The sequence below is a fragment of the Mus pahari genome, chromosome 18 (genome assembly GCF_900095145.1).
Source record: "Mus pahari chromosome 18, PAHARI_EIJ_v1.1, whole genome shotgun sequence".
NCBI lineage: Eukaryota > Metazoa > Chordata > Mammalia > Rodentia > Muridae > Mus > Mus pahari.
The window spans coordinates 668165-684446 of NC_034607.1; the positions used below are offsets into that span (position 1 = coordinate 668165).

General features: G+C 43.0%; 1 protein-coding gene and 1 non-coding gene across 2 annotated transcripts; both read right to left on the reverse strand.

Annotated features, from left to right (window-relative positions):
* Window positions 1-2402: 2402 nt before the first annotated feature.
* On the reverse strand, window positions 2403-15495 carry LOC110335666 (zinc finger protein 791-like). Its single transcript, XM_029531163.1, has 4 exons — window positions 15356-15495; window positions 6483-6609; window positions 6060-6120; window positions 2403-4369 (listed from the first exon to the last, which is right to left on the reverse strand). The coding sequence occupies exons 1-4, from the start codon at window positions 15356-15358 to the stop codon at window positions 2650-2652; spliced, it is 1911 nt and encodes a 636-aa protein (XP_029387023.1). The 5' UTR covers window positions 15359-15495; the 3' UTR covers window positions 2403-2649.
* LOC115062530 lies at window positions 6240-6401 on the reverse strand. Its single transcript, XR_003842476.1, has one exon. It is a non-coding gene; the product is annotated as a U1 spliceosomal RNA (small nuclear RNA).
* Window positions 15496-16282: the final 787 nt, after the last annotated feature.

Genomic DNA, 16282 nt, shown 5'->3' on the forward strand with positions numbered 1-16282 from the left:
TAATAAGTCCTTAAGGTTGGGGCTTTGGTGCCTCAGGGTGAGTGGGTGGGCAAGTGAGTGTGAGGATTGGTGAGTGAGTGAGAAGGTTGCTGGGTGGATGGAGGGGCCTCGGCTGTCCCAATCTGGTGCAGGGAAGCGGGAAGTTTCCTGCCCAGCCAATGAAGGTTTAGAAACACTATAGGTCTGATATCTGTGAAGTGAGCATCAGTACCGACAGGGCAGATGAACTGGGCGGCAAGAGAGAGATAGCCAACTGAACAAAAGGCAGTAGATTCTGCCACACCCTTTTGATCTGGACCAGAAGGTGCCACCTACGATGTGGGTGGGACTTCCCACATCAACAAGAAAATCAGAATGGATGTTCAGGTGAGGGTGCTCACTCACATGTTTCTAACCTGTGGCAAACTGACATTGTAGCCAAATGTCCTAGACACAAGAAAATACTTTTAGAAAATAAACACCAAAGAGAGAAAAATATATACACAAAACATAAGCAATACAAAATCAATAGAAAGATGGTTTAGAGGGGTTAGAAGACATCCTGGTGGGTGAAAGCACTTTGCAAGCATGAGGACCTGAGTTTGAATCCTTAGCACACATGTAAACCTGGGAATGGCTGCAACCCTGGATTCAGTCATGCCCATACACCCAGAACTATGGGGGAGTGCAGAGGGGTGGACGGCTGGGTTTGGCTGGCTGCCAGTTTAGTTCGTAGTTCAGTGAGAGATGCTTTCTCAAGAGAGCAAGGCAGAGAGTGATAAAGCAAGCCACCCATTGTTATTGTTACACCTACCTCAGTATGAACACGGACACACACACACACACACACACACACACACCATATATACAAATGCACGGTCTTACATACACACACTTAATAGTATATTTTGTTCATAAAAAATATAAAAGTACACACAAAATGGTCAGACCCAGGCACATGAAAGCAGTGCAAAAATTCCAATATTCTCAAAAAGTCATTTTTAATTAACTACAATTGCTTGAAGAAAGGCATTTATGAATATTGGTAGGTTACAATTAAAAGTCAGTTCAACAATGACTCTAACACAATTCACAATGCAAACGGAAGCATGCCAGATTTGATGCAAGAAGAGATCGCCCATTAAACTCTAGATTGCTGCTTTAAGAAAACAGAATCACTTCACAATAGTTTACTTTTCTTTCTACAGCTGTTTTGTTTTTTTTTTGTCTTGTTTTCTTCACATGTGCTGATTACTGTTCTCCATTCCAAGGGTATAAGCTGCCATCCTATCTCACATACTCAGCTTACGCTTATTTTGTAAAACAAAGTTTAGAAACAGGAGTCCAGAATGAACTCCTGGGCTGGAGAGATGGCTCGGTCTTTAAGAGCACTCCCTGTGTTTGCAAAGGGCTTGTGTTCACATCCCAGCACCTGCAAGGCTGCTCACAGCCATGTGTAACTCCAAGCACTCTTCAGGGCAGGGCAGACACTGCACATATGTGACACACACTCACACATGCAGGCAAAGCACTTACACACATGAAACACATAGTCTAGAAAGATTTTTTAAGTAAACCCCACATCTAAGGTTACTCTAGAGTAGGCTCTTTCATGTCTGTGAAATTAAATGTGCTAACGAGAGGCTTTTCAGTATTACCTACACACAGAGGGTTTCTCTCTGCTATGACTTTTTTTTATTTTGTGTGTGGGTAATTTGCCCGCATATGTCTGTGTGCCATGCACATACATGAAGGCCCCACCGAGCTCAGAAGAGGGCACTGGGTCTCTTAGAATTGAAGTTGGGACAGTTGTGGCCCTCCGTGTGGGTGTTGGGAATCAAACCTGAATCCTCTCTAAGAACAGTCAGTGCTCTTCACCACTGGGGCATCTCTCCAGCCCCCTCTAGTTGACTTCTCATACATATTTGGAGGAAGCAGAGAAGTGAAGACTTTCTACATTGTAAACATGCACCAGGTTTCTCTACAATCTAATCAATGCCATGCCTTTCCCATGATTTGGGACCACAAAAAGTTTAAGCATCACTTGCACTCATACAGCTTTTCACCAGTGTGAGTTTACTCATGTAATTGAAGAAAACTTTTAATATAAAAAACCATTTCTTCTTCTTCTTCTTCTTCTTCTTCTTCTTCTTCTTCTTCTTCTTCTTCTTCTTCTTCTTCTTCTTCTTCCTCTCCTCCTCTTCCTCTTCTTCTTCCTCCTCCTTCCCCCCTTCCTCTTCCTCCTTCATCAATTAAGCTTTTTTTTTTTTTTTTGAGACAGGGTTTCCCTGTTTTGAGACAGGACAGCCTCCGCTGTCCTAAGACTCCCCCTGTAGACCAGGCTGGCCTTGAACTCACAGGGATTCACCAGCCTCTGCCTCCCAAGTACTGGGACTAAAGGCATGCACCACCACTGCCTGGCTTCGATATTATTTTTTAAAAGATTCCCCTCCACTCTGGCTATTTCATGGGTTCTTGTTTTTGTTTTTAATCAACCCTATAGAAGACTTTAACATACTGGTAGCAAAAAGTCCCCCTTTTCTCCAGTGAGTTTATGTGAAAACCGCCACAGCCATTTAAAGGCTGTAAACACTTCTTAAAAACAAACCTATGGATTTGTGCCACTGAGAATGGCTTTCCCATATTGCTTACATGCAGATAGTTTTCTATTTAGTGTTGAGTTCTCTCGTGCTTTTTAAGGTGACTAAAAGACCGAAAGCCTTTCCCGCATTTCTTACATTCATGGGGTTTCTCTCCGCTGTGCATCAGCGCATGGTACTGAAGGGAACTTAAATGAGTGAATGTCTTGCCACATTGCTTACAGACACACGGCTTCTCTCCAGTGTGAATCATTTTATGTTTCCGCAAAGCGCTCTCAGAACTCACAACCTTCTCACATTGTGAACACACATACGGGTTATTGCCACTGTGCATCTTCTCATGACTCCGGAGAGTAGTAGAGCAGAGAAAGCCCTTTCCACATTGTTTGCACATGTAAGGTTTGATGCCACTGTGGATTATTTCATGTCGTCTTAACTGAGTCAAAGACATGAAGGCTTTTGCACACTGCTTACACACATAGGGCTTCTCACCAGTGTGAATTCTCTCATGTATTTGTAGGGAACCAAGACGGGTGAAAGCTTTCCCACATTGCTTGCAAACAAAGGGATTCACACCGCTGTGAACTACTTTATGCTTTTGGAATTGGGTCCAAAGCATGAAGGCGCTCCCACAATCCTTACATACATACGGTTTTTCCCCAGTGTGAGTTCGCTCATGAACCTGCAGGTAAGTACAGGTGATGAAGGCTTTCCCACACTGCTTACACACATAGGGCTTCTCACCAGTGTGAATTCTCTCATGTATTTGTAGGGAACCAAGACGGGTGAAAGCTTTCCCACATTGCTTGCAAACAAAGGGATTCACACCGCTGTGAACTACTTTATGCTTTTGGAATTGGGTCCAAAGCATGAAGGCGCTCCCACAATCCTTACATACATACGGTTTTTCCCCAGTGTGAGTTCGCTCATGAACCTGCAGGTAAGTACAGGTGATGAAGGCTTTCCCACACTGCTTACACACATAGGGTTTCTCTCCAGTGTGGAGTCTTGTGTGTCTCTGAAGGGAGGCGGATCGAGAGAAAGCTTTCCCACACTGATTACACACATAGGGCTTTTCACCGGTATGAATTATTTTGTGCCTTAAAAGCGAATTCAAACGAGTAAAGGTTTTCCTACACAGTTTACACTCATGGGGACTGGAGCCAGTGTGAATTCTTTCATGTCTTAGGAGAGAACTGGAATGTGCAAAGGTCTTCCCACACTGCTTACACGCATAGGGCTTCTCACCAGTGTGGATCCTTTCGTGGACTTGTAGGGAACTTGGGAAAGGGAAGGCTTTCCCACACTGCTTACACTTAAAGCATTTCTTTGCATGGTAATGTTGTTCATGCCTCTTCAAGGAGTGGAGAGAAGTGCAAGCTTTCCCACACTGCTGACATCTGTGGTGTCTGTCTTCAGCAGGAGTCCTTTCAGGGTTCTGACCAGGTCTGAGGTCTTCATCGGGCTGTTTGGTTTTATCAGGTTTTTCTGCAGGCTCAGCATTTTGATGCTTCTGAGGAGACGGGGAAGAGCTGGAGGTGCCCTCGGATTCCTTAGAATACACGTTCTCTCCATCTTCCCGAACTTCATTTAACTTCTGCCCTGGCCTAGGTTTCAGCCGCACATTTAGAGCTAAATGGCCAATGAGTACATTAACAAACCCATTTCTTTTACATATATGTACTCCTGGATAAAATTTATGGTTCCCAGTGCCCTCTGTGGAGAGTTTGAAGATCTCTGCACACTCATGACCCTCTTTACAGTCACGGAGTTTCTCCACAAGCTGACATCTGTAAGAAAGGAAAAAGTGAATTGCTCAGTTTTTGATTATTAATAATTTACTAGTAGAAATATTAGTTTTATACTTTCTGATGATTTTGAACATATTTTGACTGGATGTTATGCAGCATGATTTGAGGACAGCTATGATTAAAGCAAGAAGCATAATGGTATAAAAAACAATGACGGACTGGAGAGATGGCTCAGTGATTAAGAACATTGACTGCTCTTCCAGAGGTCCTGAGTTCAATCCCCAGCAACCACATGGTGGCTCACAACCATCTGTAATGGGATCTGATACATTCTTCTGTTGTGTCTGAAGACAGCTGCAGTGTATTCATATAAATAAAAAATAAATAATTCTTTTTTAAAAAACCACAGGGCTGGTGAGATGGCTCAGTGGATAAGAGCACCCTACTGTTCTTCCGAAGGTCCTGAGTTCAAATCCCAGGAACCACATGGCTCACAACCATCTGTAACAAGATCTGACGCCCTCTTCTGGAGTGTCTGAAAACAGCTACAGTGCACTTACATATAATCAATCAATCAATCAATCAATCAATCAATCTTTGAAAAGAAAAAACCCCACAATGACAAGCTGTATTATATTGTTTCTATGTTTGGCAAATACCGAATGTATGTCACATTTAAACAGAGATTTCAATACTAATATTGTGCACAATTTGATGTACAATACTGATGACAAAATCATGTATTTTGAACTACTTAATGTTGTGGTGGTTTGAGTAAAAATGGCCCCTATAAACTCATAGGGGATGTCAATAGTGGAAGTATGGTCGTGTTGGAGGCAATGTGTCGCTGGGTGGACTTTGAGATGGTCAAACCAGGCTTGGCATCACTATCTCTTCCTTCTGCCTGCAGATCCAGATGCAGAACTCTCAGCTACCTCTCCAGCACCACATCTGCCTGCATGCCACCATGCCTCCACGCCATGACAGTAACAGACTAAATCTTTGAACCTGTAATCCAGCTCCAGTGAAATGTTTTCCTTTATAAGAGTTGCTGTGAGCTGGGCAGTGGTGGCACACACCTTTATTCCCAGCACTTGGGAGGCAGAGGCAGGTGGATTTCTGAGTGCGAGGCCAGCCTGGTCTACAGAGTGAGTTCCAGGATAGCCAGGGCTACACAGAGAAACCCTGTCTCAAAAAAACCAGGAAAAAAAAAAGAGTTGCTGTGGTCATAGTGTCTCTTCACAGCAATAGAAACCCTAAGACAGATATCTACATTGAGGCGATTTTTTTTTTTTTTTTTGCGATAGAGTCTCACTTTGAAGTGCTGAGTGGCACCTAAATCAAAGAACCATCTGTGTTTGACTAAACCCCACCCCTACCTATGCATGTTATCTCATCTATTAGTTCTTGTGTAAAAGAGTTCTCTGGGATTTGTTTCATATGCACCCCCTAGCTAAGACGGTCGATAAATTCATACTTCATTTTCCATAATGTATATGGTGTAAAGTTTGTACATGTGAAGTATGATTAAGTTCTCTCCTGGCTTCAGGATACTCCCATCGTTTCCAACACTCGAATATCTGAGATGTTCTCACTGATGACATGAAACATATCAGCAATCTTGGTGGCAATTTCCTGAGATCAACTCAGACTGAAGCTTGATATATTTGTGTCTTTTATCTCTTGATAAAATGTTCTGACACCACAAACCTTGAGGAGCTTGGATTACCTTAGTTTTCGCCCAGAATTTTGGTATTCGTTTTCAATCTTTTGGTGTTTCCTTATGTCTCCTAAAATACAAATTAAGATAAATCATTGTGAATCATGATATTACACTACAAACATCAGTAGAGTCCAACTAAATTCGTGTAGTAAGCCCACTCACATATTTACCCACTTCCCCCTTTTTCAGGTCACAGTGAGAACACAGTCCCCCACTTCCTCCAATCATGCACTCAGGTTTTCTGCATCTGGGGAAATCTCAGGGGTCAGCACATACCCCGAACAGTGGATGAGTCTCACTCTAGGAAAGCATTCCCCTGATTGTGGTGTCTCCCTGCCAGGTAAGTGTAACCAAATAGCTCTTTACCATATCCCAGCTTCTGCAGCAGCAATGATGAATGACCTATTATGAGGATGATAATGTCTTTACCTATGGAAACCACATTTCTCAATATTTCCTTCATCACGTCTTTGTAGAGCTCCTTTTGATATAGATCCAGCAGAGCCCACTCCTCCATGGTGAAGTGGACAGCCACATCCTCAAAGGTCACCAACTCCTGAAAGAGCCCACATACAATTTCACACCGATGAACTTCCTGTTACCAGAGACCTAGGTTTCATAAGAACTTACTATGTCATCATATTCCAAGTTACACATATGCAAGTTTTCTTGGTCACCATACTCTTAAACTGTTCATACATACTAAGATTCTCTAATGCAGCAATTCTGACAGTAGACTGGAACAATCTGGTAAAACAGCAGCAGATAGGACAACTTTTCCCTCATAAGTTTTTGTTCACTGGGTCACTGTAACAACTTTTATAAGAAATTGGATTATTTAACCCCCCCCAAAGAAAATATGATGTTTGCTGTACCAAGACTACATATTCTTATAAATGCTGAAGGAAAAAGCCCTATTTCTTTTGGTATCTGGGAACTATGATTAAGAGTGACTCCTCCATACATAACTATAAAAATGATGTGGCTTTCTTAAACAGTTTATGTCAACAATCTGTGACCTTTATATCACTTGTTCTTCCTGAATACATACTGCATTTCCATATGGTTATCAGAGAGAACCTATTTGGTTAGACTCAGCATATTTTCTGAATAAGGAATTTTTAAGAAGCAGGTTCTAGCTAGGCAGTGGTGGCACATGCCTCAGCTCTCAGGTGGCAGAGACAGGTCGATTTCTGAGTTTCTGGCCAGACTGGTCTCCACAGCGAGTTCCAGGACAGCCAGGACTACACGGAGAAAACTTGCCTAGAAAAATAGTTGTTCTGGTTGTGAGCACTGGATAGTTTTCCAAAGGACTGGAGTTCCATTCTTAGCACCCTCCTGTCTTACCAAAACCAGAGTTGTATAGAGTGAATCTCTTGTGCACTGTATGGATACACCTCCTGTCAATTAAAAAACCTATGGCCCACAGGAAAGGGTAGAATAGAAGGTGAGGCATCCGGTAGACATAAAGGATTCTGGGATAGAGCTAGGCCTGCACTTGTGCAGGTGGGGATGGGGAGGCACAGACACATGAGATCTGAGCAGACTGTAACTAGCCACATGACCGAACTTAGATTAGAATAAACAGAGTATAAGTTATGATGTAGTTGGAGAACAAGCCCAAGCTTACAGCCAAGGTGTTTGTAAACATAATTGAGTCTCAAACTCATTATTTCTGGGAACAGGGGCATGGGAGGAAAAACACCACTAAACAGTTGCTTTGGTCATGGTGCCTCTTCACAGCACTAGAACAGTGACTAAGACAAGTAGGTATTTATCACTCTTCTCACCACTTGTGAGGGACTTGAATATATTCTCTGAATATATACTCTGCGATTCACCATAAACTAAATTTGGAAGTGTGTTCCTGCTTTCCTATGGAGTATTCTTAAATAAAAATCGAGTAAGACTTATGGTGCAGAGTCAGAGAGGTGACTCGGCAGTTAGGATAACAGGCTCCAGGGGCTGTAAGTCACTCTAATAAACTGCGCGTGCGTGCATGCGTGCACTATGATTTATACAAGAGGAATATAGGGGCGTCTTAAGCTTTCGGTTAGAAAATCCATTGAATAAGTCAAACAGTTCATTTAAGGGGACATGTTTACTACAATTTACAAGACACAAAGGCTGAGAATGGAGCTGTAATTTGAGATTAGCACCTTTAAACCAAAATTTTCTCTGGAGGCATTAGGACAGCAGGAAATGCCTCTGAGCACTAAGCTGCAACTGGCAGAGGCTCCATCAGAATCTGCAGCAAGCCTTGGGAGTGCCATCCACATAGTCCTGACTTGAAAGAAATGAAAGATGCAAAATTAAGAGTCTCCCAGGGCATCAATGCTCAGGCAATGTGCAGCAGCACTGGAATATCACCATGGAAGCCTGAGTGTCGCTCTGCGATGCTCTCGAGGAAGATGTTAAAAGGATGATGGTATGAGGATATGGTTTTGTCCCAGTGAGGACATGTCTTTAAAATAAAGCTTTTAAAGAAAAAGCAGAGGGGGGTGTAAGATTATGAACTAGTTTTATCCAGAGGTAAGACATTGTTTCAGTGTGAAAAAAGAAAAGATAAGTGAGACAGTATAAAAGGCAGGAAGAATTAGAGATGTTATAGAAAACAGGAAAAAAAAAAAAGAGAGAGGAAAAGAAAACAGATTCTGGATCCCCCCCACCCCCACTTCAGGCTTGGCTTCCCTTTTGAAAGGGCCAGGAAACTTCAGCAACCACTAAGAAGGCAAACAGAGACACAGTATGTTTCCTATGACATCTAGTTAAAGAAAATAAGTACTCCAAATAAAAATAAGTAGTCTAAATAAAAATAAGTACCCCAATTTAAAAATGGGGTGCAGACCTAAACAGAGAATTCTCAACAGAGGAATTTCAAATGGCCAAGAAGCACTCTAAGAAATCTTCAGCTGTGCGTGGTGGCATATGCCTTTAAACCCAGCACTTGGGAGGCAAAGGCAGGCGGATTTCTAAGTTCGAGGCCAACCTGGTCTACAAAGTGAGTTCCAGGACAGCTGGGGCTACACAGAGAAACCCTGTCTAAAAAAAAAAAAAGAAAAAGAAAAAGAAAAAAGAAATCTTCAATGTCCTTAGTCAACAGGGAAACGCAAATCAAAACAATTTTTCTATTCCATCTTACATCCATTAGAATGGCTAAGATCAAAAACTCAAGAGATAACACATGCTTTTGAGGATATGGAGAAAAGGGAACACTCCTGCATCGCTGGTGGGAGTGCAAACTGGTACAACCACTTTGGAAACCAATCTGGTGGTTTCTCAGAAAACTGGGAAAAGTTCTACCTCAAGACCCAGCTATACCACTCCTGGGCATATCCCCAAAAGATGCTCCTCTGTACCACAGGCACGCTTGCTCAACTATGCTCATAGCAGCTTTATTTATAATAGCCAGAAACTGAGAACAACCTACATGTCCCTCAACTGAAGAATGGATAAAGAAAATGTGGTACATCTATCTACACAGTGGAACACTAATGAGCTATTAAAACAAAGACATCATGAATTTTGCAGACAAATGGAAAGAACTTGAGAATATCATCCTGAGTGAGGTAACTCAAAGCTAGTAAGACATGAATGGCACGCACTCACTTATAAGTAGACATTAGCCATAAAGTGCAGGACAACCATGTTACAATCCACGAACCCAATACAACTGGGAAATAAGGTCCCCAAGGAGGATGCTTGATTCACACTTAGGGGAAACTAAACAGTCATTGAAGGTGGACAGAGAGAGGCAACTGGGTAGGACAGGAGCTGAAAGAAGAAAGGGGATGATGATCAGGTATGGGGAAAAAAGGAGGCTGGAGAGGGCTGGAAGTGAGAATGCAAATCAGGGCGAGGGGAGGGCAGCCACCCTGGTGACTAGCTGGAGGCTTCATCCAGCAATGGATGGAGGCAGATGCAGACACCCACGGCCAAACATCAGGCGGAACCTGGGGAGTCGGGGAGAGAAGTGAGCAAGTCGGAGGGGGTCAAGGACACCACAAGAAAACCCACAGAGTCAACTAACCTGGGACCATGTGGGCTCACAGAGCCTAGGCCACCAACCCAGGAGCACGCAGGAGCTGGACCTAGACCCCCCTACACATTTGTAGCAAATGTGCAGCTTGGTCTTCATGTGGGGTCCCTAACACGTGTGGCAGAGGTTGTTTCTGTCTCTGTTCCCTGCCTTTGAATCCCCTTCTCCTAACTGAACAGCCTGGTTGGGCCTCAGTGGAAGAGGATGCACCTAGTCCTACTAGAACTAGATGCCCCAGCGTGAGGTGGTACTCAAGTGGGGCTCCCATTCTCTGAGGAGAAGAGGAGGGGCCAGTGGGGGGAAAGATTTGTAAGGGCGGGGCTGAGAAGGAGGGTTGGGGGCTGTGATAGAAAACTATGTGAAGTGAATTTAAAAATAAAAATAAAAGAAAGAAAGAACGAACGAAAGAAAGAAAATAAATACTGCTTCCTTAGGGTCAAAATCATGAAATGACACGGCCTGACGTTTCCAGTCAAGGTGCTTCATAGCCAATGCAGACAAACGCCATCCCTCAGGAATCTACTTCACAACAGATGACTCATTGCATTTTAAACCTGGTTGTAAACTATATTCTTTAAACAATGTAACCCAAAATAAATTATTGCTAATATCTTACTTTTTTAAAAAAGAAAGAGCCCGCAGTGCACCATATTCCCAGATGGAATCTCATCCAAATGCTAACCAAGCTAGATCCTGCTTAGCTTCCAAGGTTGGATGAGATTGAGCACATTCAGAGATATCTTACATTTTTTAAAAAACATTATTTATTTATTATTTATACAAGTACACCATAGCTGTCTTTAGACACTCCAGAAGAGGGCATTGGATTCCATTACAGATGGTTGTGAGCCACCATGTGGTTGCTGGGATTTGAACTCAGGATCTCTGGAAGAGCAGTCAGCGCTCCTAACCACTGAGCCATCTCTCCAGCCCAATATTTTACATGTTAAAGATAGCTTTTAGCTTACAACTTTCAAGGTATGAGAACTTTCACCTGAATATGTAGGCTTTCTCTACTATAAAAAACCAAAACTATAAATTAAAATGTGAACTTTTTCCCTCTCACCCAAGTTTCTAATCATAGCCCCCATAGTAGTTAAAATGAAAACAAAATTTCAATTTAAAAACTTGTTACTACTTACAGATACGGCTAATGAAGTTGTAACTTTTCTACACTGTTAATACTAAAATCCTGTCTTTAAAATGTCCAGGTTTGGGCTGGGCTGATGGCACACGCCTTAAATCCTGTGACTGAAGAGGCAGAAGCGAGATCCTGGGGGGCTGAAGACCAGCCTGATCCTAACTTCCAGGCTAAAAACCAAAAGAGGCAAAGCAGGCTTGGAGGAAGAGTCATTGGATACTACAAAACAACAGTGTTTAAAAGATAATCTGTAAAGTGTTCATGCTTAAATTCATATATATAGTTACATGAATATAAATATTATCTACATGTGCTTGCATTTTTATATGGTATATGCAAAAACAGAACGACTCAGAAGATGAATAAGTTAAATTATTCCGACTAGTTCCTAGTTCATGATGTAACTAGAATGTACTGACAATTTTGGAGTTTTGGTTTCTTTGAAAAACACAAAAATATTACAGGATATATTTTTGTTTTAATGCCATGTGTAGTATATAGAGCTTCTTCAGCTGGGAGAATGGGGCAATAAATGAGGCAGACTAAAGTCTCATGCAATAGCCAACTTAATTCAGAGCATCAGACAATTTTTACTCTGAGGGTTAAGAGGAGTCACATGTGTAAATTGTACGATCACACGGACAAGTCGCATTTGGTGGACAAACCGCTCATGGCAAAATGTGTTTCTGTAGACACATAAACAAATAACAGTAGACAGTTGTAATGAACAATGTGAAGTAACCTCACCCTGTCTGTTACACCTGAGAGGGACACAAAAACACACTCCAATATCAATTTCGCATTTTTGAGGAAACTGGGGTCAGATCCTATTCTTGTCTTGTTTTCTTGGCGTTTTCTCACGAGCACTCAGACGTCTCACTAACTCCATTCTTAGTGTCCCACAACAACCACCTGGAACTCCAGATCCATGCAGTCCATGGGCATCTTCTCACATATGCACACTTACTCTAATAATTTTAAACAAAATACATCTCTATAAACATGAAGCCATTTTATTAAGAAATGTTTTCTAAATTCTGTAAAAAAAAATAAGACAAAAGTAATGACCAACTTAAAAAAAGAAGGTATTTAAAATTATAGCAATATGATATAATTTTAGAACAAGAACATTAAAGCTAAAAGGGAACTGCTTTCAAAGGAGAAAGGACCTTCAGGTAGTATTGTTCTGATGTAAAGAACTGCTCTAGAGTCTGTTTTTGCATATATTTCTAGAAAGAAAGAAATCTTTGAAAAAAAAAAAAAAAGAACGGCTCTAAAGTAGGCATAAAAAAGAAGTAAGTGGGGGCTGGAGAGATGGCTCAGTGGTTAAGAGCACTGACTGCTCTTCCAGAGGTCCTGAGTTCAGTTGCCAGCAACCACATGGCAGCTCACAACCATCTGTAAATAGGATCTGATGCCCTCTTGTGGTGTGTCTGAAGAGAGCTACAGTGTACTCACATACATAAAACAAACAAATAAGTCTTTTAAAACAGAAGTAAGAGAAAGTGGGTCAGCAAATACGGCCCAGTGGCCTCTTCAGTTTGAACCCTGGAACTCATGTAAGTGTGGAAGGAAAGAACTGACTGCAAAAGGTTGGCCTCTGGCCTCCACTGGGAGACCATGGCATGTACATAACAACAAGGAAAAACTTTCCTAAGCTGTGAGTGTAGCCAGGTGTAGTGCCACACACATCCTTAACCGCAGTACTCAGGAGGCAGAGGCAGGCAGGCAGGCAGATTGAGGCCAGGCTGGTCTACAGAGCTAGTTCTAGGATGGCCAGGGCTACACAGAGAAACCTTGTCAACAAACAAACAAACAAACAAAGCTGTGAGGACAAGGCTAGAAAGCTTAAACATGTCACAAAGAGTCAAAGTGGGTTATTGAAAACCTCTGTAGGAGTTAAAATTTGAATGTGGGGTATGTGATAAAGTTGGTAATAATTAGATGCTTATGTTGCCAACCAATCTTCATCACACATTAAGAAAATCTGAAAACAAAGACAGTGAGAATCTATACACTCCAAATTCTGGAGTCCTTAAAAGACTATGTAAGAATTACAGGGAGTGTTTACACACACAAGAATAAACCTGGTTGACATGCTCAGCTCTGGGAAATAATTTGGACAGATCAATACAGATTTTTAGCCTTAACACTTGGTCGAGACATAAAATATTCTTCTAGGCAGATTTTCCTAAAGTTTGTGTCTTTCTTCTAGGCGTGTGAGCACTGACTGATTCCTTCTAGCCTGAGCCAGCACATACCAGTCCTTACTGTTGTCCTAAGCACAGGTGACCTCAGAGCGAACTGTTCTAATCTGGGAGCTAACGGTGGCACCTTGATCACATCAGGCTCTCCTATGTTTTGTCTGTTCCTTTTTATTCTGGTTAAAGAACAGCTTTCTTTAGCTCAACGCTATGAGAAGCTTGTAAGCCAACACGGAGGGCTTTTTCCTTTCACAGTACATTTACAATACTGTCATGGCTTACCTCCATCAGGACTTCCATTTTCAAACACTATTTAGAAACAAACCAAATCAATTACAATGTTGACAGAGGCCAACCCTGTCTATCCCAGGTAGATGGCTTGGAAAGTCAGGGATTCAATGCCAGTCCTAAGAATTCTTAGCCTGGAAGCACAGGTCAGGGAATTTAGAGGAAGATTCCCTTGAATCTGTATCCTGGTTAGTTTCAACTGTCAACATGACACAGTCTATAGTTATCTGAGATGAGCATCTCAATTGAGAAATTGTCTGGATCAGATTAGCATGTGGATAGTTAATTGATGTGGGAAGGCCCAGTCTACTGTGAAAAGAACCTTCCCTCGGCAAGTGGTCCTGGGCTGTATAAGAAAGCTATTTTAGCATGAGGTTATAAGCCAGATAGCATTCCTCCATGCTGTCTGCTTCCAGTGCTTGCCTGAGCTTCCCCTCCGAGTTCCTTCAGTGATGGACTGTGACCTGGAAATATAAGCCAAAAGGACCCTTTCCTCCTGAGCCATGCTGCTTTCTTTCAGTCAGTATGTTACTACAGCCACAGGATAAAACTAGAGCAACCTGCAAGGCTCATTGGAAAAGCAGGTGCCACTGAGATGAGAGAAACACAGGACAAGGAAAAGGCAGGGAACTGCTTATAGTTAGTTCATGCTGCAGGTTATGCCAAGCCTAGAATGGCTCCATTGTGTTAAGCAGCAACTTTAATCTGATTTGCTTGGATGTTAAGCATAAGGGCCCATAGACGGAAAAGAGCTACCATTTGCCAGCGCTCCAGGAGGTGCAAAGTGACATCAGTAAACAAATCCTGAAAATGTACCAAATTTTATCTAAAGCACTAGACACATGAGCTTATCAACCACAATATATGCAACCCCTCACCTGAATTTATATAAGGAGCACCCCAAAACCAGAGTGTGGCACACAGGCAGTGATCACAGGGTCAGCTGTCAAGAGAAGGGCAAGAACTCCCTCCCGCCTTTGTCCTCGGTTTCAGCGCAGTTTCTCTGGCTCAGTTGATTGATGAGAATTAATCGATTCCCAACAGCCCTCTTTGTCCCCGTATTAGCTTCAGTGCCTGGATTCCAGTAAAGCTTTGTGTGCTTTCAAGCCTTTCTAACACTTTTTTAGCCATTCTGCAACCTGTGTATTGGTTCATTATTGTGTGAAATGTTAATGTGTGGTTTAATGTTAGTGATTAAGATTGGAATAAAAGAGCAGTGGCTGCCCACGGCCAGAGAGAAGGCGTAATCGGGCTTACTTGGAAAATTGTAGTCAAGGAAAAAGAATTTATTGGCTATTTAATAAATCGTGACAGTGTAAACAAGATTCATGCCACTGTATGTTTCAGAATAACATGCACAGGATCCTGGAGTCAACACACCTCTTATCTCCTCTGGTGCACGAACCCCCAACCCTAGTCTCCACCACCCTCTGTCAACACCACCCATTCTGCATAGACCCGGCACTGCGAGAGCCCAGATGTGACTGCTTCAGTGAGCGCTCAGCAAGAGACAGGACAGTGGCTCTGGCCAGCTCCACCCGGAGGATCCCGCTCTGAGCCTCATCAGAGTCAGAGGAGACTCCTCCGCAGACCAGAGCTGTACCCCACTACCACACTCGCCCGCACGAACCATTCAGAGGCACGATGTCCTAGTATCCTCTTGTGGTTCCTGCAGTCAGTGAAGGTGAGGCAGAAATGGAGGCGAGAGACCTGGAGATTCCCTCCACAGATGCTAAGAATCCAGATCCCCACATAAGGCGGGGACCAAAAAGGGGATGTTTCAGTGATCCGTAGCGGCCATCTTCCTAATGCCTGGATATTTCATTGGATATGCATCCCCAAACAACTTGCCTGGTTGGCCATCAACCCACAGACCCGCCTCCTAAAGCTTTAGCGACTGGAGGAGCACACTCACCTACCACAGTGAGATTCAAATTAGAAATGTTAGGTTCAAGCCTACCCAGGCCGCATAGAATAGTTTCCCAGAGCCTCGCTGGCCCCACAGTGGGGAAGGGCAGAAGCAGAGCCCCGTCCCAGCTTTCCCGACCGGACACTTGCTCAGCGGGCAATTCTTGCTTCCTCCCCTTTCTGATGGAGTTACAGAAGCACAGAGGGAATTCCAGACTCGGTGTCTATGGAAACAGCCCATCGCATCATAGGTCTGGAATAGGAGAGAGGGAGAGAGGGAGGAAGGGAGGGAGGGAGAGGAGGAGGGAGGGAGGGACAGGGAGGGACAGAGAGACAGAGAGAGTGTGTTTGAGGGAGGGATGGAGGTTATCCATACTTAGTCAATAGCACAGAAAACATATATGAAGGAATGACATTTTTGAAGGCATAGAGAAAGTGGAATTTATGGAAAGAGGTCAAACAGACCAGCAAAGTCCTCACACTTTAACAAGACCCAGTCCTTAACTTGACCCAGTGACTTCTGGTGTGCCCCACAAGCACACTCCTCTCTGACTCCAAATAGTGTTTAGGCAGGAGGTGCTGTACAGCTCAGCTTGTCCATGCAGATATATACGAGGGTCAGATGCAAGAGAGACACTGAGTCAGATTG